The sequence below is a fragment of the Podarcis raffonei genome, chromosome 2 (assembly GCF_027172205.1).
Source record: "Podarcis raffonei isolate rPodRaf1 chromosome 2, rPodRaf1.pri, whole genome shotgun sequence".
Classification (NCBI taxonomy): domain Eukaryota; kingdom Metazoa; phylum Chordata; class Lepidosauria; order Squamata; family Lacertidae; genus Podarcis; species Podarcis raffonei.
Genome location: NC_070603.1, coordinates 21271246 through 21298592, shown reverse-complemented (window position 1 = coordinate 21298592; position 27347 = coordinate 21271246). Strand labels below are relative to the sequence as shown.

Sequence of the window (27347 nt, the reverse complement as noted above, 5' to 3'; positions counted from 1 at the left end):
CTCAAGTGTATGCCTATGACACAAAATGATCTAAGATCCAAACTAAGGATTTAACTACTTGTATCTACTTGAATACACTTTAGTCAAGTCGGAGTACTTCAAATTAAGACATGACTCTGCATGACATATGGATGTACACAAACTTATCTAAAGTATTTCCACTCTGCTGGGGGCTCAGAGAACTCTCAAATTGCTGCTTATCGACTTCTTTACTGAAAAATCAATTTGACAATTTTGCACAAGAGCTCTTAAAGGGAAACTGGGGGTGGGGACCGAATACTATGTAAGCAATGACGGCAGTTTTCCTTTGAACTGGAAATGTACAAAATCCCAAAACTTCTTTTTCAATGCAAGAGTCTGGATAGCATTTTGAAGTTCTGTGATGGCAGAAAAAAATTAAAATCTGGGCGAAGTGCAATTCAGAATTGCAATTTAAATCTTAATTCTAAATTTATTTTTTTAAAGTTCAACTTGGTCGTGCGTCTCACTTCAAGAGATCAGAATGAATGAAGCACAAAGCCCCAAGAACCACCTGAGACTACTAGTGAAGTCCTGAAAATACCGTATTTTTCGCTCTATAAGACGCACCAGACCACAAGACGCATCTAGTTTCTGGAGGAGGAAAACAAGAAAAAAAATATTCTGAATCTCAGAAGCCAGAACAGCAAGAGGGATCGCTGCACAGTGAAAGCAGCAATCCCTCTTGCTGTTCTGGCTTCTGGGATAGCTGCGCAGCCTGCATTCACTCCATAAGACACACACACATTTCCCCTTACTTTTTAGGAGGGAAAAAGTGAGTCTTATAGAGCAAAAAATACGGTAGGTGTACTCCAGGTAGAGGAATTTCTAAACTAAAGCCAAAATTTAGAAAGTTGTAGCCAAGGAAAGCAATGAAACCTGTTTGGATCTCCTCTGCAGTACATTCATACCGACTTTTAGGTTGCTCTGTAATTATAAAGAAATAGGCACATACATTTGTACAAAATCCTAGTATCTCTCAGTTCTTCATAAACCATAAAGTTACATTAGGTATATGCTAGAAAATGTGATTGTAGGACAGCTGGAGAAGTGTAAAAAAAAAAAAAGGCTCAGATTGGATGAAGGGGATATTCAAAGCTAAACATGTTCTCTCTTATCAAGTGATTCCTGTCTAAAATCATGCAACTGGATCAAGACACTCATTTATTTAATCTATTTTATTACAGGGTGACAGTAAAGGCATTCTAACACCCAAGCTATTTGCTCGTGGATACTCAAAAAGATAACAGAAGCCATGAATACAACCCTTCTATTTCAAGTCCCTCCAAACAAAGCATGTTTCAATAAATTGGCTATTGACCAAGGGGGGTGGGAAAACATTGAAAAAAGCAGATCTCAAGAGCAGAGGACATTGTAGAAGAAACGCTGATTGCTATTTTCCATCTTCAGTGCAGAGTCCATCTTCACCATTAATTGTCAAAAGTCACGTCACACACAATGACAATACACTGAATTGAGGATTTGAATGCAGTTTACGTTCAGATGTGAGGTAGTCACAGTGAACTTGACTCTGGATTACAATTTCTCGAGAAAATGAGAAGCTTGCAGAGGGTTCTGCATGCATGTGACAGAAGTGACAGGCAGCTGATTGTATTGCTTAGGTATTACGACAGAGGTAATTCTAAGTTACCGCTTTAAAACTGCAACCACGAAAACATGAGTTACAGCCAGAGCTAGTAGATGCCACAGAAAAGAAATTGACACTTGAATTTGGAAAAGCACTTTGAGGATTGGGTGAGAGGACTGTGTAAGGCAGGGATGGAGAACTTTTAGCCCTCCAAATGATGCTGGATAGAAACTCATGCAAGCCTTGATCACTGACAATAGTGGCTGGGTGCTGATGAGATTTGGAGCCCAACAACTTATGGAGGGCCATCCCTTGAATTAAGGGGAAACAGTCTCTCACACCAAATTCCCAAACTCTTAAAAAACTAAGTAAGTGTTTAAGAAGCAGTTTGAGGCTCTGCAAGTGCAAACTGAAGGGACCACCCAGAAAACCTAGGTGCCTTGTGAAAGCTTCAAACTCTCTCAAACGAAAACTAGATTTGTTGCAAGAGCTGCGGATAGAAGTAGATTCTCAAGTATTCTTGGAAATCTTTTATCAGCAGCTTTCCTCATAATTTTAAATCTTTCTTTTAAAGTAATGCATGTGTTTTCACATGAGTCTAGCAATACATTTTCTAAGGAAGGATTCAAATGGCACCAAAACCCCTAAACGTTTGTTTTATGTTCTGTGCATAATATATGGAAAATTGCTTACACTAGGAATACCTAAATGTCTATGCTCATTATGTTCCAGTGCACATAAATATGGCAAGTTGTTTACCTTTAAAATCAGGCTGTTGAAAGAATGTTTCCTACTAAACATTTATCTCACTTGTTCATCTTATGAAACTCACAACTGCATTTTTCTCCACTCTGTGGGCTCTACATTAATATTAACTTATGACAGATAACATATTTAATGATAAGGTAATTGTTTCAGGTACATTTCTGTTAGGTTGATGTCACTGACCCCCAACTGCAGAGGTGTGTATCAGTGGAGAAAAACTGATTTCAACACAGGCATTTTCTTAACAATACTAAACACAGCCAACAAAACTCCTGGACTTTTAAAATTCACAGCACCATGTCAAAGGCAGTCATCTTGCTGTTAAAATATGGCATCGCTACACCAAGTTTCAGAGGGTAAGGTGATGGAGGGATCAACAATTGAACAGGATATGTTTTGACTCATTTAAAGATTTCTGACTGCTAACAACAATAAATTTAAGCACTAAAGTCAGAGTATCAATATTAATATAGAGCCCATCAAAAGATTATAAAAATCCTAAATTAAATTAAAGATAGGAGCCTTCACCAAACTTGCTGCAAGTTTGGGGACATGAATATCCAACAGCTATAAAGCTGTGAAAGCCCCTAGAATGAATAAAATAAATCCCACTTGCCTCAGACTGAACAGGGCAACACTGAGACTCTGCCTCAGCCTGTCCTATGGCAGGGCTATAGGAAGAAGAAAAATTTAAATTTTAGAAAAACACAACCCAATTAAGTTAAAAATACATGCAATCAAAATTAACAAAATTCCAATGATCAAGCAAAGATTTGGTCTCAACTTTTAAGCCCCACACAAATCAGATATGGAATCTGTAAAGCAGAATTAATGTATAGGGAAAAAAACCCCAACTAGAGTGCTCACCTTCCAGCTTGACCAGTGCTATATGACACTCAGTAGAAAGTGGGTGTTTCCCCTCCAAGTGATAAAATATTCTGAACTAATGCAGTAAAAGTGAAAAATGTAAAAAAAACCAATCTGCTGTTCAGAAATTTTACATCACTCTTGCATAGTAGTTAGACCAGTACAATTATTAAGACAACTGTATTACATAAATCATTTTTTTAATGTCAGAGGTACGAATTTGTTAAAGTATCAAAATTCCTTTCCATAATGGCCAAGTTCAGATGTAGCAAGAAACTATGGTCTCCAATTTGGAGAGTGAGCCACGGGCTTTTGTGCACCCTACTGCTTCTGCGACTCTCAAGGAGATAAAAAGCTTCTACTTTCAATTCACTCAACACCATGGTTGGATCATCACTTCTTATTACAAATACTGTAAACAAGTAACAGTTCCCCATGTTCAGATATCACAAGGAACTAAGTTTTTTGTTCCTTCGTTGTGGGCACAAAAGAGAAGGAATGGAGGAAATCACAAGAGACTTGAGATTCATTCTCATAACTGACCACGGTTTGCTTACATGTATGAATGACCCCAGCCTATGGATTAGCAACACCTATGGAAGTTTTTATTCTAAAAACAAGCTTGTATTCAGAATTTTCAGAAAGCTCAACATAAAGGCCTTGAATATATGCTGAAAATAATAATAATCTGTTCCCTTGCACCTCCAAGAGCACCCTGTCTCTCAGTGGAAGCAGGACGGAAACTGATTGGCACTCTTCCACTGAGAGCAAATAGATTTCAACAGCTTCTATCTAGAAGATGGAGGGGCCTACGGGCTTCAGAATGCCTGCCTCCAGTGGGGGGGGGGCGGAATTAGTTATCTTTAACCCAAGCGTACAGCACAGGTGAATCTCTACAGCAGGGATGGGGAACCTGTGCCACTCCAGGTAATATAAAGGGGCAATACAAGGCTACAGTAGAAATTAGTAAATTTCTGATCAAATTCTGTCTACTGGATCCAGCGTTCCATCATGTGGAAAGTGGTGCAGGGGCTGAAGAGGAAATTTGCCTACCCCTCTGCCCAGCAGGAGCCTCTGCTTAATCTCTGTTTCTTCTGTGAGCAGAAGGAGAGTCTGGATGCAACTAGTACAAACTGTACACTAGTTCTTTTAAATGTAAAATGGCCAGTATGGGCTACAAAAGGCTTGCTAATGGGCTCAATGAACCATGTTACAAGAATCATTGTGTTTCATTTTGCCATAGACTAAGGAAAAGTTACCAACACATGCTTAAGCAAGCCCATTGCCAAAATGGTTTGCCTCTTTAGTACTGGGATCTATAGAGAGAGTAATGTCAAAGAAAACTTCAGATATGTGTTTTCATGAATGAGAAAAACAAGCACAACTTCTTCAGATAATGGTCAACAGGTATGTATAATTGCACAATTGCCATCATAATAGTGCAAAAGGAAATAAATGAACAGCTAAAGGGGTGAAGTACCGTATTTTTTTGCTCTATAGGACTCACTTTTTCCCCTCCTAAAAAGGGGAAATGTGTGTGCGTCTTATGGAGCGAATGCAGGCTGCGCAGCTATCCCAGAAGCCAGAACAGCAAGAGGGATTGCTGCTTTCGCTGCGCAGTGATCCCTCTTGCTGTTCTGGCTTCTGAGATTCAGAATATTTTTTTTCTTGTTTTCCTCCTCCAAAAACTAGGTGCGTCTTGTGGTCTGGTGCGTCTTATAAAGCAAAAAATACGGTAATTATAAAACAGTGAACATGGCTGCATATTTCTGAAGTACCTTTTGGGGAAATGGGTAGCCAGTCAACAGAAAGCATATTCAAAGTGCCAATAACACTGCTCAGACATTTAATACACAGTACTCCAGCAAAATAAATTTCTCAAAATGAAAATCTAAAACAACTTAAAACAATGAGTGAAGATCACAAAGCCAAAGTTTCTAATGAAAGGCAGGGCATTTTTGAAAGTTACGAAAATATAAAAAGAGGATGTACAGAAAGCAGCAAAGGAACTTCAAACATGAACAATAAAGTTGTTTGAGACCAAGCAAAGGACTGAAGTAGACCGTACGCAAATCGGAAATAGTTTTTACTTTACAAATTGGTGCTGTTAACATGCAATATTACTATTAGCTAGGGGTGGAGTGCAAAAAATGACAGTAACAGAATTTGTCTATAAATCAACTGATGGAAGTAGGAACAGGAGTTTTGCTATTCCCAGTTCTCATGGAAATACTTATCTTGCTAACAAGAGAAAGCAATAAAAAAGAGATCTGGTTTGTACTGCATATAAAGAAACAAGGCTCAAAATGCTGAGGCAAAACCTCCCAAACACATCATGCCCCTTGAGAGCAACAACTGCTCAGTCATCCAAGGTGATAATTTTACCCTCTTTCCTGCTAGGTTTTATAAATGGGACAGAGTCCAGTTAAAGACACAGCTAAAACCTCGCCACAGCTGTTTTCTTGACACACAGTCATGAGGCAAAATGAGGACAACGTTTGAATCACACAGGGCAGCTTCAGCTGTAGTTTTTAACCAGACTGCTTTTTGCTATGCCCAGATAGAGATTAATTGATCAATTGATTAAGATTAATCTGTTACTTTGCAACCTATGTTTTATGGTGAATCCCTCTCGGCTGGTCACCTTTATTACAGAAGCCAATGCTTGCACTAAGCTTTATAAAGAGAAATCTTTAATAAAAAATATTTTTTTAAAAAATGTTAGGTTAAGTAGCTTGAGGTCTCTAAACTGAGGAAGAACTGAAGCAAGGCCAAAAAATGTGCTCTACAATAGCATTTTCTTAGTAGAAGCACATTTACACATAGGAAACATAAGAGCACACCAGTATCATAACCAGCTAGCTATGAAGAAGTCTTAAGAAAGCGCACCATTCAGGGGGGAAAAAAACATGTCTTCTTAAGCCTAAGACTTTGTTGCAACTGCTTAATAAGTGTACAGGTCTATTTACTTGTTCAGGAGTCAGCTACAGCATACAGCTAAAGTAGTGACTTTGAAGTTCAAATAATTCAGAATATATCAATGTAGCATCAGGAAATCTGTATTTATTATACCACAAACTACCATAGCATGCATCAGTACAAACCTTCAGGCAGTTGTCCACAGCTGGTCATGAATAAAAAGACAATTTTTTTCTTTCATTTTATTACAATAAAGTTTAACAGTACAGGAAGTCACGTGAACTTAGTAGGTCAATTTTATAAACCCTGCAACAGGAAACTCTAAATACATTAAATATCGTTACACGTTCAGACTTAAGTGTACAAGTAGATGGTAACAATAAAAGCCCTCACCAAACTATTGTTGGGGACATGAAGTCCAACAGCACCTGAAGTGCTGTGAAGGCATGATTTTATGAACAGCAACGTAAGGTTACAGAACTTGCCTTTAAGATGGTACGTTCATGTATTTCCAGCGCCTTCACAATTTAACGAACCATATTTACTATACTTCACTTCTAAAAACCTAGATGAAACATGAAAAAGAAGCCATACAGTATAAATTGCAACATCAGGGAAAGTTCCTGTTTTATTATTCTAAACAAATTTTGCCATGTAAAATAAGAATGTCCAAAAAGTTCCTTGTATGTGGAAAGATTTTTTTTCCTCCCCTAAAAGTCACAACGAAGTTTTAATTGATGGAAGCTTGGCTATATTAACAGCACAAGATGAGAAAAGGTTTAATCTCCAAACCTATTAGAGCGTTTGCAGTAGCATCAGTAGCGGCCACCTTGCGACATTACAGGCGGTCTCATTCCCATTGGCGCTCGAGGAGGTCCACCTTGATAAGGAGGCACCATTGGGGGCCCTTGACCATATGGAGGCATGGCACCAGGAAGGTATCCTGGCATGCCCTGGTGATGAGCACCATACTGACCTGTGAAGGTAAAAAAACAAATTGACAAACACCTTTAAGCAATACTACTGCTAGTAAAGCATTTAGGCTGCAATCAGCCTGCGTATTTTTGTAAATCGCTTCAAGCTCGTATTACAATCAAGTAGCATATAGACGCTGCGAAATAATTAAATACATAAATTGTATAGGATTGTAATGCATAAATTGTATAGGATTTCAAGAAGCTTAAGTGTGTTTTTACCATGGGGCGGCATTGGAGGTCTCATTCCTTGTTGCTGGGGGGGCATTCCCGGCTGCGGTGGCATCATACCTCCCATTGGTCCAACTGGTGGATTGCCCATGGACGCCTGCCCAGGTCGAGGGAGGTTACGCTGATATTTAGGCAACTGTGCTCTTCTTTCTTCCTATGAAGGGAAGCATACAGGGAGAATTTCAACAATATGAGATCAAATCAAAGGTCACTTTGAGGCACAAGTACAGCTCAAGTAACATTCAATGAAGAATATTTAAATTGGCTTACTCAACCAATTAAATCTCATCTACAAACTTACGGAGATACGTATGATAGAATGTAAATTCTGGTATAACAAAATGCTACATTATCAATTTCTACTTCTACATTAACTTTTTCTACTACTTTCAAAGCAGGATTTAGGGATTATTCAGTGATTATGGATTGTGCCATTATACTGCAGTCTGAAAATCTGGTTCATAAAGCACACCAATAAATATGAAGCAGTCTGACATGAATTTTAACACTACCTGCATTGGGCTCTGAGAAGTATACCACAGTAAACAAAGCAATTCTAAATTTGCTATAATTCATGTCAGACGCACTAAATGGTGAGGGAAGAGGTGGGAAGCAGAGCTGCCACATAAACGGTACAACTGTTTGATCATTTCCTCACAACTATGGAGCAAGGAGAAATCCTATTTAACTTACCAGTGATATATCCTCATCTGGATGGATCAACTTACTGGTTGCACTGGTTGTCGTAAGGGTAGCAGGCTTACTTGTTATAGAAGTAGCTGGCTTAGCTGCAGTACTGTTTGTTGTACTAGTGGTTGAAGCTGTAGATTGTGTGTAAGCAGGGAATGTAGGTTTTGGGGGTTCGGTGGTAGTTGCAGGTGCATTATTCAAAGGTTTGAAATCTGTACCAACCGGACCTGGAACAGCTGACTGAGCCTGTAAAAACACAAAGTTAAACTATAAGGACAATGCTATTTAAAACGCAAAAATTCTAAACACTGTAGCATTACAATCTGTTTGCACAGCTAGATTAGCATAAAGTAAAAGTTCAGCCCCATTACATAACAAAGCAAACTGGGATGAAAAAAGTAATAGTGCCTCCCAACACACAAACACATTACAAAACTGAGATGTTGCAGATCAAAAACCAGAACAAAAGCAAGACAAATTGGGTAACTATTTGTTGCCGTCCCTTTTTCATCTTTTCATACAGTATGTTCAATATAAGTCATATCTATTAAGAAATGTTATTTTTGTAATTAGGCTAATCTAGAAATTACTGGTTTAGAATAGTATTAGGCAAGTTAGCATTCAAACAGAATTAGAATATATGGGAAGATTTTTCTTCTAAGAATGCTAGTGGGTCAACCAGGTGAATTTAAAAGCATTCTCTGCATAAAAACAAAATGAAGTTCTGAGACACTTCAAATAGTAATTTATAGTGCTGAACTACTTTCTTTTCCTACAAACTACAAAAACCTTATTTGCATCAAATGGGTAAGATAGAACCCTACTATGACTGTGAAGCTATTACATGTTTTTCTTACTTCGGGGGCTCTTAGTTTCACTTATGAGAGAAGGCTTTGACAAGCAATAGCATAAATTCTGCACTTATCACTGAATTTCAAATTACGTGTTTTTCTTACTTCAGGGGCTCTTAGTTTCACTTATGAGAGAATGCTTTGACAAGCAATAGCACAAATTCTGCACTCACCACTGAATTTCAAATTCAGGACTAGATAGGTTGGGATTTAAGACATGATGCATTTTTTTGTTTGGACATTTCCTTACTTTTATCATGATGCATAAAAAATAACAGCATAAACTAGAAAAAAACAACCATGCATCAAGTAAACCACTGCCAACTAAAACGCACTCAACTGCTTTCATGCTCTTCTTAACCCTTTAGAACCACAATGTAGAATCTTTTGTTTATTTCTATTACCGAAATATTATGCACAATTTGTAAAAAAGTAAAAATACAAACAATTTAAGATTGGGATTAATAGCTAAACATAATCAGGAATCCTCAATTATCTGAAGATGTTTAGGCAGATGTTTTAATGTTTACACAACGGTCTAAAGGGTTAACCAGCAAAGCAATTTTAAACTGCAACTTCCTGCGTACTTGTGCTGTGCTAGGAAACAGAGCTTTAGAAGGTGCTGACAGTTCTGAATTGGATGCAGTTGTACTTGAGCTTGTGACAGGTGTCCCCATCTGTAGCATAAAAGAAACGAAACAGTAAACAGTCTCCGAATATATGCGTGAAAGATAACCAATAGGAAGGATCTTGGATTGACTTTTGTAAATGAGTCTCTTCCCTGCAGAAGTTCAAAATGCAACAACGCATTAGGAAGGATTCTGCAATATGCTTGGAAGTCACACAAGACTTATTCATTTACAATGAATCCAATGAAACAGGAGAGAGCATGTATCTCTCAAACAGACCATTCCACTCTGTTAAACAGCAAGTGGTTCTCAAATGTCTCTATGTGTGCATTTTATTTCATTACTGCATAACTTCTTTATCTTTCAGGAGAAGGATTAAGTTTATTTTAGCTGACTACGAAATAAACATTGTAGGGCAGAATAATCTTTTAAAAAATCATTTCAGAAGCATGCTCCTGCTCACTCACTGTGATTTCTCCTTATGATAATATGAATTTATAATTTTAAGGATGTTCCAATGGCTATAAAAGTTGTTCATGGAAACATGGCCCTGAGCACCTGGTAACAAAGATCAAAACATACTTATTCTTTTGCAAAAATAAATAAAATGGTACCTTAGCATGAAAGACAGCAGGTGCAAATAGCAAACCTGCATTTTGAGACTACATTTGTTTAGTAATTCCAGCATAAGATAGGAGCAAATGCCAAGCAATCTGTCTAACAACCCCAGTGATTTGAGTGCTGGTGTTCCTGCAGCATGACTATTACAACTTACATAGGATAGGATAAACACAGTCTAAAAATCCTCCTATCAGGATGTAAAACACACTTACTTGTCCTGCACTGGGAAAAAGTGGTTTAGTAACGGGAGGCTGAGGGGTTGGTGCTGCAACAACAGGAGCGGGAGGTCTGTTAAGTACACCTTGAGCATTCACAGGCTGTGCTTGTGTCATCGGAGGCATACCGGGACGAGGACCAACAGGTGGTGGCATACCTGTAATAAAATTATTCTGATGGTAATTTTCTGAAGACTTTAGTATCAAAACATGTCCCTATTAACAGTTACAGATAGGTAGCCGTGTTGGTCTGCCATAGTCAAAACAAAAAAAATTTTTTCCTTCCAGTAGCACCTTAAAGACCAACTATATTTCCTTCCAGTAACACCTTAAAGACCAGGACATTCTATACAAGATCTCAAAGTAGCTGCTTTACTACAAAGGAATTTCAGAAATAGACTGGAAAGAGAATCTGCTGAATTGCAACTCATTACCAAACTTAAAACCATGGAGAGACCTGGTCTGAACAAAGACATTGGATTCTTATCTCATTATACATGACAAAGCCATTTTTCACCTTCTCACCCCTTGCTTTTTCCTGTAAGACCTATTGCAGTCGTTAAGAGTCGTCAACAGGCTCATCACAGCTATCTGCCAATCACCCATTCCCACCACCCTTCTGAGTAATACCCCTCCCCACCTTCTCACTATATAGAAGGATCTGGCAACTTCTGTTTCAGTGTATCTGAAGAAGTGTGAATGCACACGAAAGCTCATACCAAGAACTAACTTAGTTGGTCTTTAAGGTGCTACTGGAAGGAAAATTTTTTTTTTGTTATGTCCCTATTAAATTCTTTTTTAATGGCAGGACAATATTCTATTAAATAACAGAGAACAGCTAGGAATCAACAGAAGGCATAACTAACCACAATTACGAAAATTGTGATAGTAAACTAGTATTAGGAGCATAATCCAACTTTTTGGTAGCAATAGTTTTTACAAATGATCTTTATGTTGTGTGTGCATATGTACTTAAGGCCTGAGGCCAGATCAAATGCTGCTGCTCTGAACATGCAACTTAAAGAATTGGTGTATGAATGTGCTTGCTTTACTCTTCCGGCTTGTGCATCATAGTTGGCGAGGACAAAGGCTAACCACAAATTCCCAATTTGTGCAAAAAGGTAAGCCAAATCTTTGGCATGGCCAAAAGGAATTGGGGGGGGGGGGAGCAGCAGCAAAGTGGCTGTGAGATTCTCTGAGCGTCGGCACATTCACGTTGCTTTGTCAAGTCAGTCCTTTATGTGACTTTACGGCCTAGGACCCTCGTACCTACGGGACCGCCTCTCCTGGTATGCCCCACGGAGGACCTTAAGGTCCATAAATAGCAACACCCTAGTGGTCCCAGGCCCTAAAGAAGTTAGATTAGCTTCAACCAGAGCCAGGGCTTTTTCAACACTGGCTCCAGCCTGGTGGAACACTCTGTCTCATGAGACCAGGGCCCTGCAGGATCTGATTTCTTTCCACAGGGCCTGTAAGACAGAGTTGTTCCGCCTGGCCTTTGGCTTGGAGCCAATTTGAATTTGATTCCCTCCCCCTCTTCCTTTTTCCTTCTCCTCCTGTGATGAGGCTGCATTTTAATATTTTAATGTTTTGATATTTTAATGTTGTATTTTAATCTTGTTTTTACTATTGCTTGTTAGCCGCCCTGAGCCCGGCCTTGGGGTATAAAAATAATAATAATAATAATAATAATAATAATAATAATAATAATAATAATATGTTTCAGTAGCCACATGCCAATGGTGGACATGGCAAGAGGTAAAAGCTATAAATAAGACTCAAACTTTGTACAGTAGGCATCTTTCCAGCCAGGCAAGATTCAGAAGGTTTTGCCAACATTGGGAAAAAACCCAACAACCAACATATTACAATGAAGTTTAGAAAGTTTGTCCCATGCCACGATGACACACACTTGCAGAAACCTCAGATACCACCGTAATGCAGTGGCACCTGCCCATCCTTGCAGAACAAATGACTCCCACCACCACCACTAGATAATGATGCTCATGGGGCTATGGCCTACCACCCTTTTAAATTACTTTTAAGTGATTAATACAGAAGTGGGGAATAGCCAGCCTATGTGCCTAATTTGGCCTGTCAGGCCTCCCCTTTGGCCCCTTGATGCCATTTCAGCCAAGCCATAACCACCTGCCCTATATCTAACATCTTATAGGACGTCAGGGGTGGGGCAGGAAAAATTAGCTGTGCCTGCAAAGCAAACCTTCCTCTGTTATATTTGCAAAAATTAAAATTAAAAAATAATCAGAGGAAATTATTTTTCTTACCACATCCCCAGAACAAGATGGCATCTTTATTCACAAATTGATTAAATGGTGGATATAAAATTAAGTGATGCCAACAGTCACAATCAAGGTGAAAGCTGCAAAGACTTCCAAGTATGAGCCACCTGAAATTATTTGCACTAAGAACTTTTTATATCAACTCTAATTTCATTTTGTAGTGTTCCTCTGCCATGCCATACTAGATGTCCAGATTGAGGGGTTTTAAAAAAAAAGTTCCAAATGAGAATTATAACATAGAGCGAACTTTTTTCTGTGCCATTTTTTTCAAACCCTATAAAAAGTGCACCATTTTATGCAGAGCAGTAACAGCAACTCCAGATCAGTTCAAAAACAAAATAAAGTAACTCTCACCACAGTATGGATTCGTCATTCCTGACCTACCTGGTGGCATACCAGGCATGAGAGGGGGGATTCCTGGTCCTGGAGGCATCATGCCACCCATTGGCATCATCCTATGAAGAATGAAGAAAATGGTAAAGGCCATAAAGAATGCATATCAGAATGTTGCAGCCTTCCCCAATTTGCTGTGGTCCTCTCTCTCTCAATAATTTTTATAATTTTTTTAAAAGGACACCAAACATCATATTTCCAAAACAGAAGCTATAAAACACCAAAACTGGAATTTCCATCGTAGTAACATACACAATAACTGATTTGGTGTTAAGCCACACTCCGTATGTTTTGAACTCTTATTTCCCCATCACCTTTGATTACTGGCCAAGCTGGCTGGGGCTGATGGAAACAAAGGAAGCAGATTTATACCAAGTCACTCCACCGGTCCATCTAGATCAGCGTTGCTGGCAATGACTGGCAGCTGCTCTTCAGAGTTTCAGGCCAGCCCTACTTGGAAACACCAGGAACCTTTTGCAAACATGCGCTCTACCACTGAGCTATAGCCCTTCCCCAAAGGGAACTGTAGTGCAGAACATCTGCAGAGCACCACCAGACAGGGGAAGGGTTGTGGTACACAATGTTATTAAGGACATCCAAGGATTTCCACTGAGAAATGTAAGTTCCAGCTTTCAGTAGCTATCCATGGCAGACCTGTCTGAAACATTCCATAACTCAAGGCATGTAGAAAGCCAGCTGGGATGCCATTCAACTGTTCTGTCTTAAGGCCAGAAGGGGAAGCCAAGTGCACAATGATGTGGTAGCCTGAACTCACCACTCCCTTCATGCCTGGGAAAGTTGTTTAGATGGATGTGGGAAGCAGGCAGAACTCAGCAGAGGAGTGGGAGATCAGATTTCCAACTCCAAATAATGAAAAAGCAGACAGACCCCTTTGCCAAAACCACACTGGAAAGCCATATTCAAAACCACTGGAGAGAACTAATGATACTGGGAAAACATCCAGCCACTCCAGTATGTGCCAAGTTGTTCTTAATGGCCCAAGATAATTGGCAACATTGTTTTGGGAACCATCTGAATCAGTAACATGTAGAACAGGGGCAGGAAACCAGGTCCAGGCTATATCAAACCCATGATGCTGCCTTCTGCTCCACCTCATCCCTTAGCCCCATTGTGGTTTCATTTGTTCTGCAAAGAACTGCTGCTAGATAAGGCAGAGAAGCCTTGTGTCTTTCAGTCAAGACACTAGCTGTCACACTGGAAACTGAGCTTGCCTGCACACCTTCCTGTTGTTTCTATCTCTTCCGGAGGGAGTGGTAAAGGCAGACAATGGATACATCAGCTAGGAAAAAGAGTGGAGAGGGGAAGGAGTAACTGTGTGGGGTGAGGTGGAGTAGGAGAGAATGACAAAGCAGGAAAAAGTCAGTCTGGGTAAGAGATTCTGCCAGGGAGATGCAGATCAGCAAGGGAAAGGGTCTGGCACACCAGGGCCATAGGCATGTATGCAGATGGTGTGAGACAGAGTAAGTATGAATGGGAGTGCTGAGTGTGTGGAAAGAGAACGAATTCATAATGAAGGGTATAGAGAGAGAAAAGGAGTATCCCTGCCCACCGACAGAAATGTTAAGACTGGATTTTAAGAAGAGCATTGTACAATTAGTGTGCAACTTCAAAGTCCAAAAACTCAGGATAGAGTTGAAAATGAAGCATGCTTGTCTAGGCATGGACTACACTGTTAATCCACTGTTTTTATTTACCCAGGTGGCATTCCAGGCATCACTGGGGGCATTCCAGGCATCATTGGTGGAACACCTGCCATTAATGGTGGTATACCTGAAAGCCAGAGAATGTGTGTTGATTATTGATACTTTATACAAATATATTTTGATGAATACAGGATTTGTAAGAATATTGATTAGTTCACTAAAGAAATATTCTGAATGATCATGAACCCTTTCCCTTAACATAAAAGAAGTTCAACATAGAAAATTATCCATTAATATTATCCACGGGATTTTCCCCTTCTCCCATTTGAGACACCTGCTGCTCCAAATTATGGCGCAAAGTATGTTTATGAATACAAAAGACTACTACTAGTTCAGTCAAAGAGTACCATGTGTCACATGTTTAAAAAAGAAGAAGCCACCCTTTCCATTGTTGAAAACCATTAGAGATTGATAGCTTCCACTTGAGAAATATGTAATTGTGACCTGTGAATTGTATTGCAAACTGCCCAGAGAACTTGGTTAAAAGATAGCATTACACTGTCACAAATAAAGTTGCACAACCAACGTTTTCTATCTGTTTTCCTAACTCCGTCAATATACCCCAGAATTCTCTACACATTTGCTTATGTCCACGCACAGCTTTTCAAGGAAGAGCAGCCAAATTCCAAACCACAGGTTGCATATTATGGAAACCACAGTTTCAGGGATGTGAAGCTGTCTGGTAGCTAGCAGAACTGGAGCCGTTTCTAAAATTCCAATCAAATATTTTCAAGGCAATTTTAGAGTTTCCCCCTCTAATAAGATTGGTTTTGCAGCTCTCAAATTTTTGGAAGAACATAAACTGCATTCAGTATGGAGCAACTAATTATTGTTTATAAGTACCCATTATATTTCAAAATAGCACCTCACAAAATGTTTCCAACTGAAGTTTTCCCATTACTGAAGCAACTTCTAAGACAATCATCACACTATTTCCATCTAGCTACCTGGAGGGATTCCTGGTGCACCTGGCACAGGAGGTAAACCCGGCTGTGCCATGGGTGGTATATATCCCTGCTGGGGTTGCACAGGCTGTGCCTGAAATGAGGTTGAAGCCGAAGATTCATCATCATCATATTCATCAGAATCATCTTGTTGTTTCTTTTTCTGGCTTTCCGCTAAAAGAGTTTTAACATTCAGATGTTAAATTATTTGCTCTTAAACACATTCCATCCCGGATCACTCTACCTGCAATTTGCTTCAAATAAAATGGAATGCTGCCTTATACTTTTTATCTCATAAATATTCCTTTTCAACAGTAGAGACTAGGGTTAAACCTAAACTAACGACTCTTTCAGTAACATTTAGAGCAATTACAAACAATATTCATTTATTTGTTTAAACTGTAATTAGAATCCATTACACAATCTAATCATTTGCTACTTGGGTCAGAAAACCTAAATTGGGGAGTATTTAGTGCAAGTGAAGGAGCAACCAGCACTAAAAATGCCAATTACTGAATGTATCAGAATCTTCTGCTAGTCTGAAAAAGTAAACAAATGTCAACGAAGTACCTTGATAACCAGCCATTACAAAGAGAATAAAACAGCCTGGTTTAGCTTCCACTGATAAACAAATAATATTTCTTTCTTTTTTTAAACATATATATCACCTTTTAGGGTTAAGCCTTTCAAGGCAGCTTCTCCTGCTCTCTCTTCAGAATATATAACCAATAACTGCTGAATGATGTGATTAGTGATATTGCTGGTTCTTGGTATTTTATTAATTGGTTATAAGAATCACAGTATTAATAATAGCTAATGCAGAATAAAATCACACAGCAACACAGTAAAATTATTTCCTCTCTTTTTTCAACAAGAAAGCAACTTTAAACAAATAGGAGTCCACCTGGAAGCCAAAAACCACAGGGCACAATATATTTCAGTTGGACCAGAATTCCACTGGCATTGAGCTACCGATCCCACCAACTTTGTAAAAGGTGGACACATAAGGTGCTTATAATAGGGCTGTTCAAAAAGTAAAATTCCTGACACTCACAAAGTTGTTGAGCTTTTCTTAAATTGTTCAGCTTTTTTGGGAACCTCCCCCAAAATGGTGATTTTGGGTTTCCGCTACTTTCCCCATCACATTGCCGTACACCTGGATTTCCCCTCACATTTTGAAGATTTAGGAAAATCTCCACAAAGCCATTTTTACCTAAAGACCACAACGTGTCCGGAATTTTCCTGATGTATGGCAAGCCTATGCTTACAACCATTATTAGGTGTATTGATTTACTCCAAAAACAAACAATATCATTTCAGATCCAATACTGAGGCCCACATTTTATCTTCAAGCATTAAGTTGCAATCCATAAAAAAGCGGGTTGACAAGTGTGCAACTATGCACCTTAGTGTCACAACAATTTAAAAGACCCATAAAATAATATAATAATGTAATAAAATAATGTCTAGATTTACATCTCTGTTGCTCACAGTAATCTCACAGTTATCACTCATTGGTGATATTCATCAGAACATGATAATTAGATACTGAGCCCTTTCCATACTGAAGTATTTCAATTTACCTTGAGTTTTTTGTTCAAGTAGCCTTCTTCTTTCATCCATGTCTTTTTCTGGAATGCCTTCCATACCATAGATTTCCAGTTCAATGTCAGTTCTTCCAGGTATAGCATTTGGAACAGCATCTATTGTTTCTTTATGTACCTATGAAAAGTAGGCAAATATAAGTTCAAACCATGGTAAGTTACTAATATGGTGGTTGATGTTTTAAAAAATTTAGATACAGTGGTGCCCCGCAAGACGAATGCCTTGCAAGACGGAAAACCCGCTAGACGAAAGGGTTTTCCGTTTTGGAGGTGCTTCGCAAAACGAATTTCCTATGGGCTTGCTGCGCAAGACGAAAATGTCTTACGAGTTCCTGCGGGTTTTTTTTCCTTCCCTCCCCTTTTTCCCAAGCCGCTAAGCCGCTTATCAGCTGATCCGCTAAGCCGCTTATCAGCTGATCCGCTAAGCCGCTTATCAGCTGATCGCTAAGCCGCTTATCAGCTGATCCGCTAAGCCGCTTAACAGCTGATCCGCTAAGCCGCTTAACAGCTGATCCGCTAAGCCGCTTAACAGCTGATTGCTAAGCCGCTTATCAGCTGATCCGCTAAGCCGCTTATCCGCTAATAGCGCTAATCCGCTAATGGGCTTGCTTTGCAAGACGAAAAAACCGCAAGACGAAGAGACTCACGGAACGGATTCTTTTCGTCTTGCGAGGCACCACTGTAATTTGGTTCTGTAGCACTTATAGCATCTTAGATTGAAGGACCACAGTCCAGTGGTAAAACATATGTTTTGCATGCAGAACGTATCAGATTGAATTCCTGACACTTCTAGTTAAAAGGAAAGGTAGCAGGGATGGCAAAGGTCTCTGAAATGCTGCCAGTCAAAATAGATCACTTAGCTAAATGGACAAATAATCTGAACTGAGGCAGTGTACTATATTCTAGTTAGCTCAAGTGCAGTCAAAACTAGTGTAAATCAAATAGCAGGGTTAGGTCTAAAACAGGGACAACTGCTGCATTTATACTGACCATCCTCCAAGGGTCACATGCTGGCAGTGGGTGTGGTCAACACACATACACACTCTGCATACAGGTAGAAAGACACACACTCACTCTCTCTTAACAGAGGGGATAAACAAAAAGGCTGTTCTATGGGAATCTCTCCACAGGAAGCATGCTCAGATTTGCAATCCTATGCTGATATTTACTCCCAGACAAGCATGCAAAGGACTATAATAGTAGTTACAAATGTAGCTTTAAATTCTTAAAGAATTAGAACTAGACCAGACTCCAACCAACTACCAAATAATAAAGTCATGATAGTATCCACTATCCTGGGCAAATCAGGCCCAAAGGCCTACCGTGACCAACCAAAGAAGAGTTTTCATTAATGCAGCTGGTTCTGAAATCTAGAATACTCATAAATTATGGAAGTTGATTACAAAACAACAGCATATTGCTTTTCAGTAGACCACCATGTGAAAAAAAGGATATACCTGAGCACTTACCTGCATACAGTGTATAGCTAAGCCAGGTCCAGTATACAGTTTCTTATGACATATATGGCATTTAAAATGTTTTGCTTTTTGGTGCTGAATAAGAATTTTCTCATCATCAAAATCCCTATTACAATACCTATGCCACATTGTTAAGGAAAGCATGGAAGTAAAAAGGTTACAATAATTATTGTCAAGGAATGCTACAGATCTTTGAAATGTATTAATTACACTTTGATTTCTTTGGTAATTGGATATACAATGAGGGTGGGCAGGAGGCACATTGGGACCTACTGGTAGATCACTGGATGATTTACTGTAGCTCCCAAGAGTTTGTTTCAACACTAAAAAAAAAGAAAGATCTTGCTTTCTCCTTTCAAATTGGCTATCAGAATTTGAAGTGATCTGTAGTAACTGATATGGCTATCTGTAGCTTATCTTAATATCAAGCTAATGAAATGTTGTGGGTCTATGTCTCTTGGGCCACTATTTTGCATCTGATTCCACCCATCTCCTGTAACTATTTTGCATCTTGGGGTTGTAGTGAAATACCAAAGTAGGTATCCCGCAAGCATTAAATCTGTCCATGCCTATTATACAACATAGTAAAGTTATAAAAACATGTCTTTAAGAGGAAGGGGGTGTTGCGAATCACAGCAGCAAAGACTGCGAAATGGATGCCTGGGTATACAGATTCACATACATGATCATTAATGATATGGAAATCACAACATAGTGAATCTGAGGATTAAGCTCAGGGACCCACAATCTCTGCTATGGCTCAGCTGCCAACCATTAAATAAAGTGCACCCTACCCTAGCTCCGCCACATTTCAGGTCATGTTGTTGGCCTTCTGAGCAGGCAGAAGAGTGAGCCTTTTTCCAAATGTCTGTTACAGAAAAAAGCATCCCTTCTCTTATTTGTAACAAGAAACAATTATGTGAAAGCGATTTGAACGATTTGCCACAAAGCTTAATGTAACAAAGAGAACTGATCAAATCTCTCTTCTGGAGAGGTCTTGTTTTGCAGAGCTTTTGAGGCACCATCAAAATCAGGGGAGGGGTTCTATATGCTTGGCATCATGCCTCACCAGGGAGACAGTGGCAACTGGCTCTGGTAGATACAAAAGAGATACAGTTAAAGTTTAAAAAGGGTGCTTCTCATCACATTCTGAGCCTAGGAATTTGTTTTAAATACTAGAAGTGAACAGAGCTCACAATTCTTACACTCAAACACCCATTTCTGATCAATGTTTACATTTCAGCAGCCTAATCAGGCAGGGAAGCAGTTTCGTTGTTACTGTGAAATAGGGAATGAAACCCATGCCGCTCTACTGCAAATCACTCAAGACATCATTCTGCAAATGTTGAGCTACTTTCTGCCCACTCTTGCTGCAGATGGCAACTGCCTCCTAACCAGTGCTCGAAACTCCCATTGTTCTAGGAGCACTTTGCAACAGGGAATTTCATTAGTGTGAGTAGTTTCTGAGCTGTGGGCGTAGTACTGCACCTAAGATTTCAGATTAAAACTGCAGAGGTGAAAGAAAGGACCTTTTCCTGCCTCCCCACTTCCAGCTACTCTCTGAAGACTGGATAAGAGACCCTCTTAAGAATATTAGGGGGGTGGGCAGGGGAAGGACTAGACCATGTGAAAAATGAACATGAATTTTAGCTGCAGTTCATTCATTTTCAACTTTGTATTCTTGTTATAAAAAAGCGCACGCAGACATTCTGTTGTCGCACCTATAACCTAGGTCTAAGGTGCCATTTAGCTCCTAGCTTTCATATCTCTGCTTCTAACACTGGTCCTAACACAAAATAGGGCTACAGTTAGCCTTCCAAGCTGCAAGCTCTAATTATGTCTTTGCAAGTCTCTTTCTTGGAGATCAGAAAGAGTCTCCAAAGTATGAAATATACTAATTAATAACAAGGGATTTGAGTGCTGAAGGTAGAGCTATGGCACAAGAATGTCACAATATATATTATATATAATCAGTTAATTTGAGCCCATAAAATAGTTTTAGAGGGCAAATATCAAGTTTAATTTGACTTGCTATTCTGGATCAAGGGATGCACACACTAATCTTTCCTTATTTTCCCCAAACACACCTTATTCTAACTGAACAGATCTTGTATTTTATTATGTATTCCTGTTCAAACTGTCATACTGAGATTAGTATATTGGTTATACGTCAACAGTTTTTAAGATATGATTTAAAATGGGGGGTGGGTTTGGTACCATGAGCAGTGTTGAACGCAAGTGTTCATGGGAAAGTCTGTATAAATAAAATTATAATCAATATTTAATAAGGGACCGAAATTATGTGGTCCCTAGGAGGGTGTTCCTAGGCTACAGGATATCGCAGATCTTCCTCTCAGCAGAGAGAGAGGAGAACCATTGTCAGAGAACCTCTAGAATAATAGTAGATCTGTTCACCACTGGTGTCCCAAAAGCAGTAGGGGATGGACCAGGGGAGGGCTTGGAACTGTAAGATGCCCAGATACAACACAAGGGCTCCAAACTAAAGCTTCTGATTCCCTTGTTTCTGTTTATGGCTGTGTACACATCATTCATTTAAAACACATTTACCCGCCAAAGAATTCTAGCAATTGTAGTTACCAGTTCCCATTATTCATTTTTGGGGTGTGTGGGTTAACATGTGGTGTTTACATAGTCTTTGTCAATACAGTGGTACCTCAGGTTACATACACTTCAGTTACATACGCTTCAGGTTACAGACTCCGCTAACCCAGAAATAGTACCTCGGGTTAAGAACTTTGCTTCAGGATGAGACCAGAAATCGTGCAGCGGCAAGCGCAGTGGCAGCAGGAGGCCCCATTAGCTAAAGTGGTGCTTCAGCTTAAGAACAATTTCAGGTTAAGAACGGACCTCCGGAACGAATTAAGTACTTAACCTGAGGGACCACTGTACAAGCCAGCAGAGCTTATGAAGGGATGCTTCCTCTGCCAAGGACTCCCCCTGCCCCTCGCGGGGACTGCTTGGTTAGTCTCAAAGAGCCAGTGGGGTGAAGTGGTTAGAGGGTCAGAATCCCCTACTTAGTCATGGGTGCCCTTGGGCCAGTCACCATCTCTTAGCCTAACCTACCTTACAGGGTCGTGAAAATAAAAATGGGGAAATCACATACATCATATTGAGCTGATACAAGTGGCGATTAATATTCTGCAAGAGTTAAAGTAACCTACATTTCCTATAAATCACTTCCCTTTCATTTCTAATGTGGTACTTCAAAACAATTTCACAAATGGCTTTATAGAAGCAAAAAGGCTAATTTATTTAAAAACAACAGTACTATTATATACCCCCAATATATCCTTTTTCTTCCTAAGACACCACCATTATTTATTGAAGAAAAGGCACAAAACTACCTAAAATATATATTCCCCTTTCTACCTAGCAACCTACACTTTAACAAGATGTGTTTCAGAAAAACAAAGACTCAGACAACCCCAAATTTTCTCCTATATCTCATGCATCCTCAAACATCTTCCCAGGAGAAACATTATTCACTGTGTGGTCAAAACATAATGACTACTCAAAGCAAAACATATCACAAACACCTAAATTGGAGGGGGGGGGGAGAGAGAGAGATGTGTGAGGAGAAGGCAAAGCCCAAGAGTATGGATTGTCCCCATTATGAATACATGAAAAGCCGATGTGGAGGATAGGAGTAAGGCAGCAGACCAACACTTATGCGGAACACCCCATTCTTCGAAAATAGCCTCTGAAATTGATAAGAACCGAATCAACTGGTAAAATTTGGGTCGTCTGCTAAAACACCGAGGAATATATGAGAGAAGCCGGTGGCTCATGGAGCACAAAAAAATAAAACCTCAACCACTCAACCTGCCCTGCTTTTGTGTCTTTAAAGGCAGAAATAATCAAGTTGAAGCTTTTCAGGCCGATGAACGTGGCCAACCCGGTATGTCTACGCTGAGGGAAGTTTTCGTTAACGGGGCAGAGCTGCAGCGGCCGATTGAAACGTTGGCAACCAGAGGCGCGCGAGAGGACAGGAGAAGAAGAAAACAAATCCAATCCGTTCCCTATGGAAATTCTGTGTTGGTTCGAGAGCTATTTGAATTAGGCCCAGGTGGATATTGGGAGCGGGGGCAGGTGGAGTCAGGAAAGGAAGTAGGCGCCGGGGGTCCCTTCCATCTCCTGAGGGAAGGGAAAAAGCCAGGCTAGGCCGCCCGACCTCTTCCTCTTCAAGCTCGAGAAGCCTCCCGGCCACCCGCCCGCCAAGGGAAAAAAGGATACCAGCACCAAGGCTTCAACTGCTTCTTCTTCTTCCGTCCCATGACGACGGCGGCTTAACGAAGGAAAAACAACAACTATTAAAACGACGAGAAGCTCGACCTCCGGGTCCTCCCGCGCACTCTTCTCCTCAGCGAGACACAAAATGGCCGCCCTCCGGCCGAACCCTCGGATTCCCAGAATGCAGTGCGCAAGCGCGTGTCCTCCTCCTTCTCCTCCTCCGCCTATTGAGGGGAGGTGGGCGGGGCGAGGAACGTCACGTATTGTTCGGTCAAATAGCGGCGCGCTCTTTTCTCCCCCCCCCTCCGGAATGCCGGTAGCGCGCGCGCGCGCCGAGTAGAGCCGCGCATGCGCGAATAGCTGGTTTGCAGCCCCGCTGGCTGCAGCAGGAATGCGAACGTTCCATTCCGCCGTCCTAAAGCGCCTCGGCGGGCCAACCATCGAATCATAGAATCGTGGGGAGTTGGAAGGGAACCCGAGGGTCATCTAGTCCAACCCCCCCTGAGATGCAGGGATCTTTAACTACAGCATCCATAATAATAACAATAATAATAATTTATTATTTAAACCTCGCCCATCTGGCTGGGCTTCCCCAGCCACTCTGGGCGGCTTCCAACAAAATATTAAAATACAGTAATGCATCAAACATTAATAATAATAATAATAAATTTTATTTATATCCCACCTTCCCCAGCCGAAGCCGGGCTCAGGGCGGCTAACAACAATAAAGCAGTACAAAAGTACAACACAAACAACACTCTAAAATCATTCATTATAAAATTAATTAAATTCAAGCCACTGGCCACCATTGGGCCAGAGCTCCGCGAAGATTGCCGAGGGAGGGAGTCAGGCTGTGCCCTGGCCAAAGGCCTGGCGGAACAGCTCTGTCTTGCAGGCCCTGCGGAAAGATGTCAAGTCCCGCAGGGCCCTAGTCTCTTGTGACAGAGTGTTCCACCAGGTCGGAGCCACAGCCAAAAAAGCCCTGGCTCTAGTTGAGGCCAGCCTAACTTCTCTGTAGCCTGGGACCTTCAAGATGTTTTTATTTGAAGACCGTAAGTTTCTCTGTGGGGCATACCAGGAGAGGCGGTCCCGTAGGTACGAGGGTCCTAGGCCGTATAGGGCTTTAAAGGTTAAAACCAGCACCTTAAACCTGATCCTGTACTCCACCGGGAGCCAGTGCAGTTGATATAGCACCGGATGAATGTGATCTCGCAGCCAAGACCCCGTAAGGAGTCTCGCTGCAGCATTCTGCACCCGCTGGAGTTTCTGGGTCAGTCTTAAGGGCAGCCCCACGTAGAGCGAGTTACAATAATCCAGTCTGGAGGTGACCGTCGCGTGGATCACAGTGGCTAGGTCAGGGCGAGAGAGGTAAGGAGCCAACTGCTTAGCTTGGCGGAGATGGAAAAATGCTGCCTTTGTTATAGCTGCAATCTGCACCTCCATGGAAAGGGAGGTGTCGAATATTACACCCAAACTCTTAACGGACAGTGCTGGCACTAAATGCGCCCCCGCAAGAGATGGGAGTTGCCCCCCCAATCCCATATCGTCCCGTCGCAGCCACAGGACCTCTGTCTTCGAAGGATTTAGCTTCAACCGGCTCCCACGTAACCATCCAGCCACAGCTTCCAGACATCTGGTCAGTGTGTCTGGGGCCGAGTCAGGATGGCCACCCATCAACAGATAGAGTTGGGTGTCATCAGCATACTGATGGCAACCCAGCCCAAAACTCCGGACAAGCTGGGCGAGGGGGTGCATAAAGATGTTGAAAAGCATTGTGGAGAGTATCGCACCCTGAGGTACTCCACACACCAAGGAGTGGTGCGAAGACAATTCCCCCCCAAGCGCCACCCTCTGTCCCCGACCAGAGAGAAACGAGCGCAGCCATTGAAGGACTGTGCCCTGGATCCCCACGTCGGCAAGGCGGTGGTCCAGAAGTTCCCTAAACAGGGCTGCCTTCAGATGTCTTCTAAAAGTCTGGTAGTTGTTCTCTTTGACATCTGGTGGGATGGCGTTCCACAGGGTGGGTGCCACTACCGAGAAGGCCCTCTGCCTGGTTCCCTGTAACTTGGATTCTCGCAGTGAGGGAACTGCCAGAAGGCCCTCGGTGCTGGACCTCAGTGTCTGAGCAGAAAAATGGGGGTGGAGATCACAGCTGTCAACCTTCCCTTTTTTTGTGGGAAATTCCCTTATTCCAGCGCCGTTTCTCGCTGCTTCCCGCTGCTATCCTGGATTGTTAGATATCCCATAGACTGTCCCCAGGACAGGTGACGCTGTTGTTGTTGTTTAGTCGTTTAGTCGTGTCCGACTCTTCGTGACCCCATGGACCAGAGCACGCCAGGCACCTCTGTCCTCCACTACCTCCCGCAGTTTGGTCAGACTCATGTTTGTGGCTTCGAGAACACTATCCAACCATCTCATCCTCTGTCGCCCCCTTCTCCTTGTGCCCTCCATCTTTCCCAGCATCAGTGTCTTCTCCAGGGAGTCTTCTCTTCTCATGAGGTGGCCAAAGTACTGGAGCCTCAGCTTCACGATCTGTCCTTCCAGTGAGCACTCAGGGCTGATTTCATTAAGAATGGATGCGTTTGATCTTCTTGCAGTCCATGGGACTCTCAAGAGTCTTCTCCAGCACCATAATTCAAAAGCATCAATTCTTCGGCGATCAGCCTTCTTTATGGTCCAGCTCTCACTTCCATACATCACTACTGGGAAAACCATGGCTTTAACTATACGGACCTTTGTTGGCAAGGTGACGTCTCTACTTCTCAAGATGCTGTCTAGGCCTGTCATTGCCCTTCTCCCAAGAAGCAGGCGTCTTTTAATTTTGTGGCTGCTGTCACCATCTGCAGTGATCATGGAGCCCAAGAAAGTAAAATCTCTCACTGCCTCCATTTCTTCCCCTTCTATTTGCCAGGAGGTGATGGGACCAGTGGCCATGATCTTCGTTTTTTTGATGTTGAGCCTCAGACCATATTTTGCGCTCTCCTCTTTCACCCTCATTAAAAGGTTCTTTAATTCCTCCTCACTTTCTGCCATCAAGGTTGTGTCATCTGCATATCTGAGGTTGTTGATATTTCTTCCGGCAATCTTAATTCCAGTTTGGGATTCATCCAGCCCAGCCTTTCGCATGATGTATTCTGCGTATAAATTAAATAAGCAGGGAGACAAAATACAGCCTTGTCGTACGCCTTTCCCAATTTTGAACCAATCAGTTGTTCCATATCCAGTTCTAACTGTAGCTTCTTGTCCCACATAGAGATTTCTCAGGAGACAGATGAGGTGATCAGGCACTCCCATTTCTTTAAGAACTTGCCATAGTTTGCTGTGGTCGACACAGTCAAAGGCTTTTGCATAGTCGATGAAGCAGAAGTAGATGTCTTTTTGGAACTCTCTAGCTTTCTCCATAATCCAGCGCATGTTTGCAATTTGGTCTCTGGTTCCTCTGCCTCTTCTAAATCCAGCTTGCACTTCTGGGAGTTCTCGATCCACATACTCTTTGAGCCTTCCACAGGTGACGCTGCTGATCCCTTATTTTCGAAGCTGCTGATCCCTTATTTTCAAATCTGAAAGTTGACAGCTATGGTGGAGATGCTCCTTCAGATATACTGGACCGAGGCCGTTTAGGGCTTTAAAGGTCAGCACCAACACTTTGAATTGAGTTTGGAAACGTACTGGGAGCCAATGTAGGTTTTTCAAGGAGGGTGTTGTGGCAGATGGCCATTCAGCTTCTGCTTTGAAATCTCCCAAGGAAAGAGAGTCCACCGCCTCTCGTGGGAGTCTGTTCCACTGCCAAACAGGCTCTTGCTGTCAGAAAGTTTTTCCTAATGTTTAGAGGGAATCAAATCTCTACTCAGCCAGGAAGTTCTGCCCTCCTGAGTCGAGGTCCTTGCAAGCAGCTATGTGGAGGATCGCCATCTCAGGCTTTCAACTTCAATCCTATGGGCGTTTACCTGGGGGTAAGGCACAGTGGGAAATTCCTGCACTGCAGAATCATTTTCCAGGTTCAGCCTCCTCATTTCAGAGCAAGACTTGTTGAACTCGGCTTGAACTTTGTGATCATTGTGGACTTTAGGAAATGTAAATTGAATATTCAGCCACTTATTATTGAGGGGAAGTGCGTGGAACAGGTCTTGGTGTTTCGATTTCTGGGAATGGAGTTGAGAGACGACCTAACCTGGGGAGAGAACAGCAAAGACCTGGTGAAGAGAGCACAGCAGAGGTTATATTTTCTGAGAATCCTCCGGAAAAACAATCTCTCAAAGGACCTGTTGATGGCATTTTACCATTG

At 41.4% G+C, this 27347-nt stretch overlaps 1 protein-coding gene and 1 long non-coding RNA gene across 5 annotated transcripts; both read right to left on the bottom strand.

Annotated features, from left to right (window-relative positions):
• Window positions 1-450: 450 nt before the first annotated feature.
• LOC128407174 (uncharacterized) lies at window positions 451-3943 on the bottom strand. The gene is made up of 2 exons (XR_008328727.1): window positions 830-3943; window positions 451-573 (listed from the first exon to the last, which is right to left on the bottom strand). It is a non-coding gene; the product is annotated as an uncharacterized LOC128407174 (long non-coding RNA).
• Window positions 3944-6281: 2338 nt separating this feature from the next.
• On the bottom strand, window positions 6282-23244 carry ZNF207 (zinc finger protein 207). 4 transcript variants are annotated; one of them, XM_053375200.1, is made up of 11 exons: window positions 23066-23244; window positions 18803-18929; window positions 17313-17451; window positions 15733-15903; window positions 14777-14852; window positions 13053-13123; window positions 10366-10526; window positions 9491-9580; window positions 8056-8298; window positions 7354-7516; window positions 6282-7133 (listed from the first exon to the last, which is right to left on the bottom strand). In XM_053375200.1, the coding sequence occupies exons 1-11, from the start codon at window positions 23104-23106 to the stop codon at window positions 6973-6975; spliced, it is 1443 nt and encodes a 480-aa protein (XP_053231175.1). In that variant the 5' UTR covers window positions 23107-23244; the 3' UTR covers window positions 6282-6972. The 4 variants fall into 4 exon arrangements, with proteins under 4 accessions (XP_053231175.1, XP_053231174.1, XP_053231177.1 ...); XM_053375199.1 differs by having other exon boundaries at window positions 13023-13123; window positions 23066-23242; XM_053375202.1 differs by lacking the exon at window positions 9491-9580 and having other exon boundaries at window positions 23066-23242.
• Between the last annotated feature and the right edge of the window lie 4103 nt (window positions 23245-27347).

What these genes read in the sequence shown, in the direction of transcription:
- ZNF207 (XM_053375199.1), bottom strand. Translation starts at nt 23,106, where the DNA reads ATGGGACGGAAGAAGAAGAAGCAGTTGAAGCCTTGGTGCTG. An exon ending in TAGCTATACACTGTATGCAG is followed by an intron (nt 17,452 to 18,802) that starts GTAAGTGCTCAG and finishes TACTTTTCATAG; the next exon opens with GTACATAAAGAAACAATAGA. An exon ending in ACTTGAACAAAAAACTCAAG is followed by an intron (nt 15,904 to 17,312) that starts GTAAATTGAAAT and finishes AAACTCTTTTAG; the next exon opens with CGGAAAGCCAGAAAAAGAAA.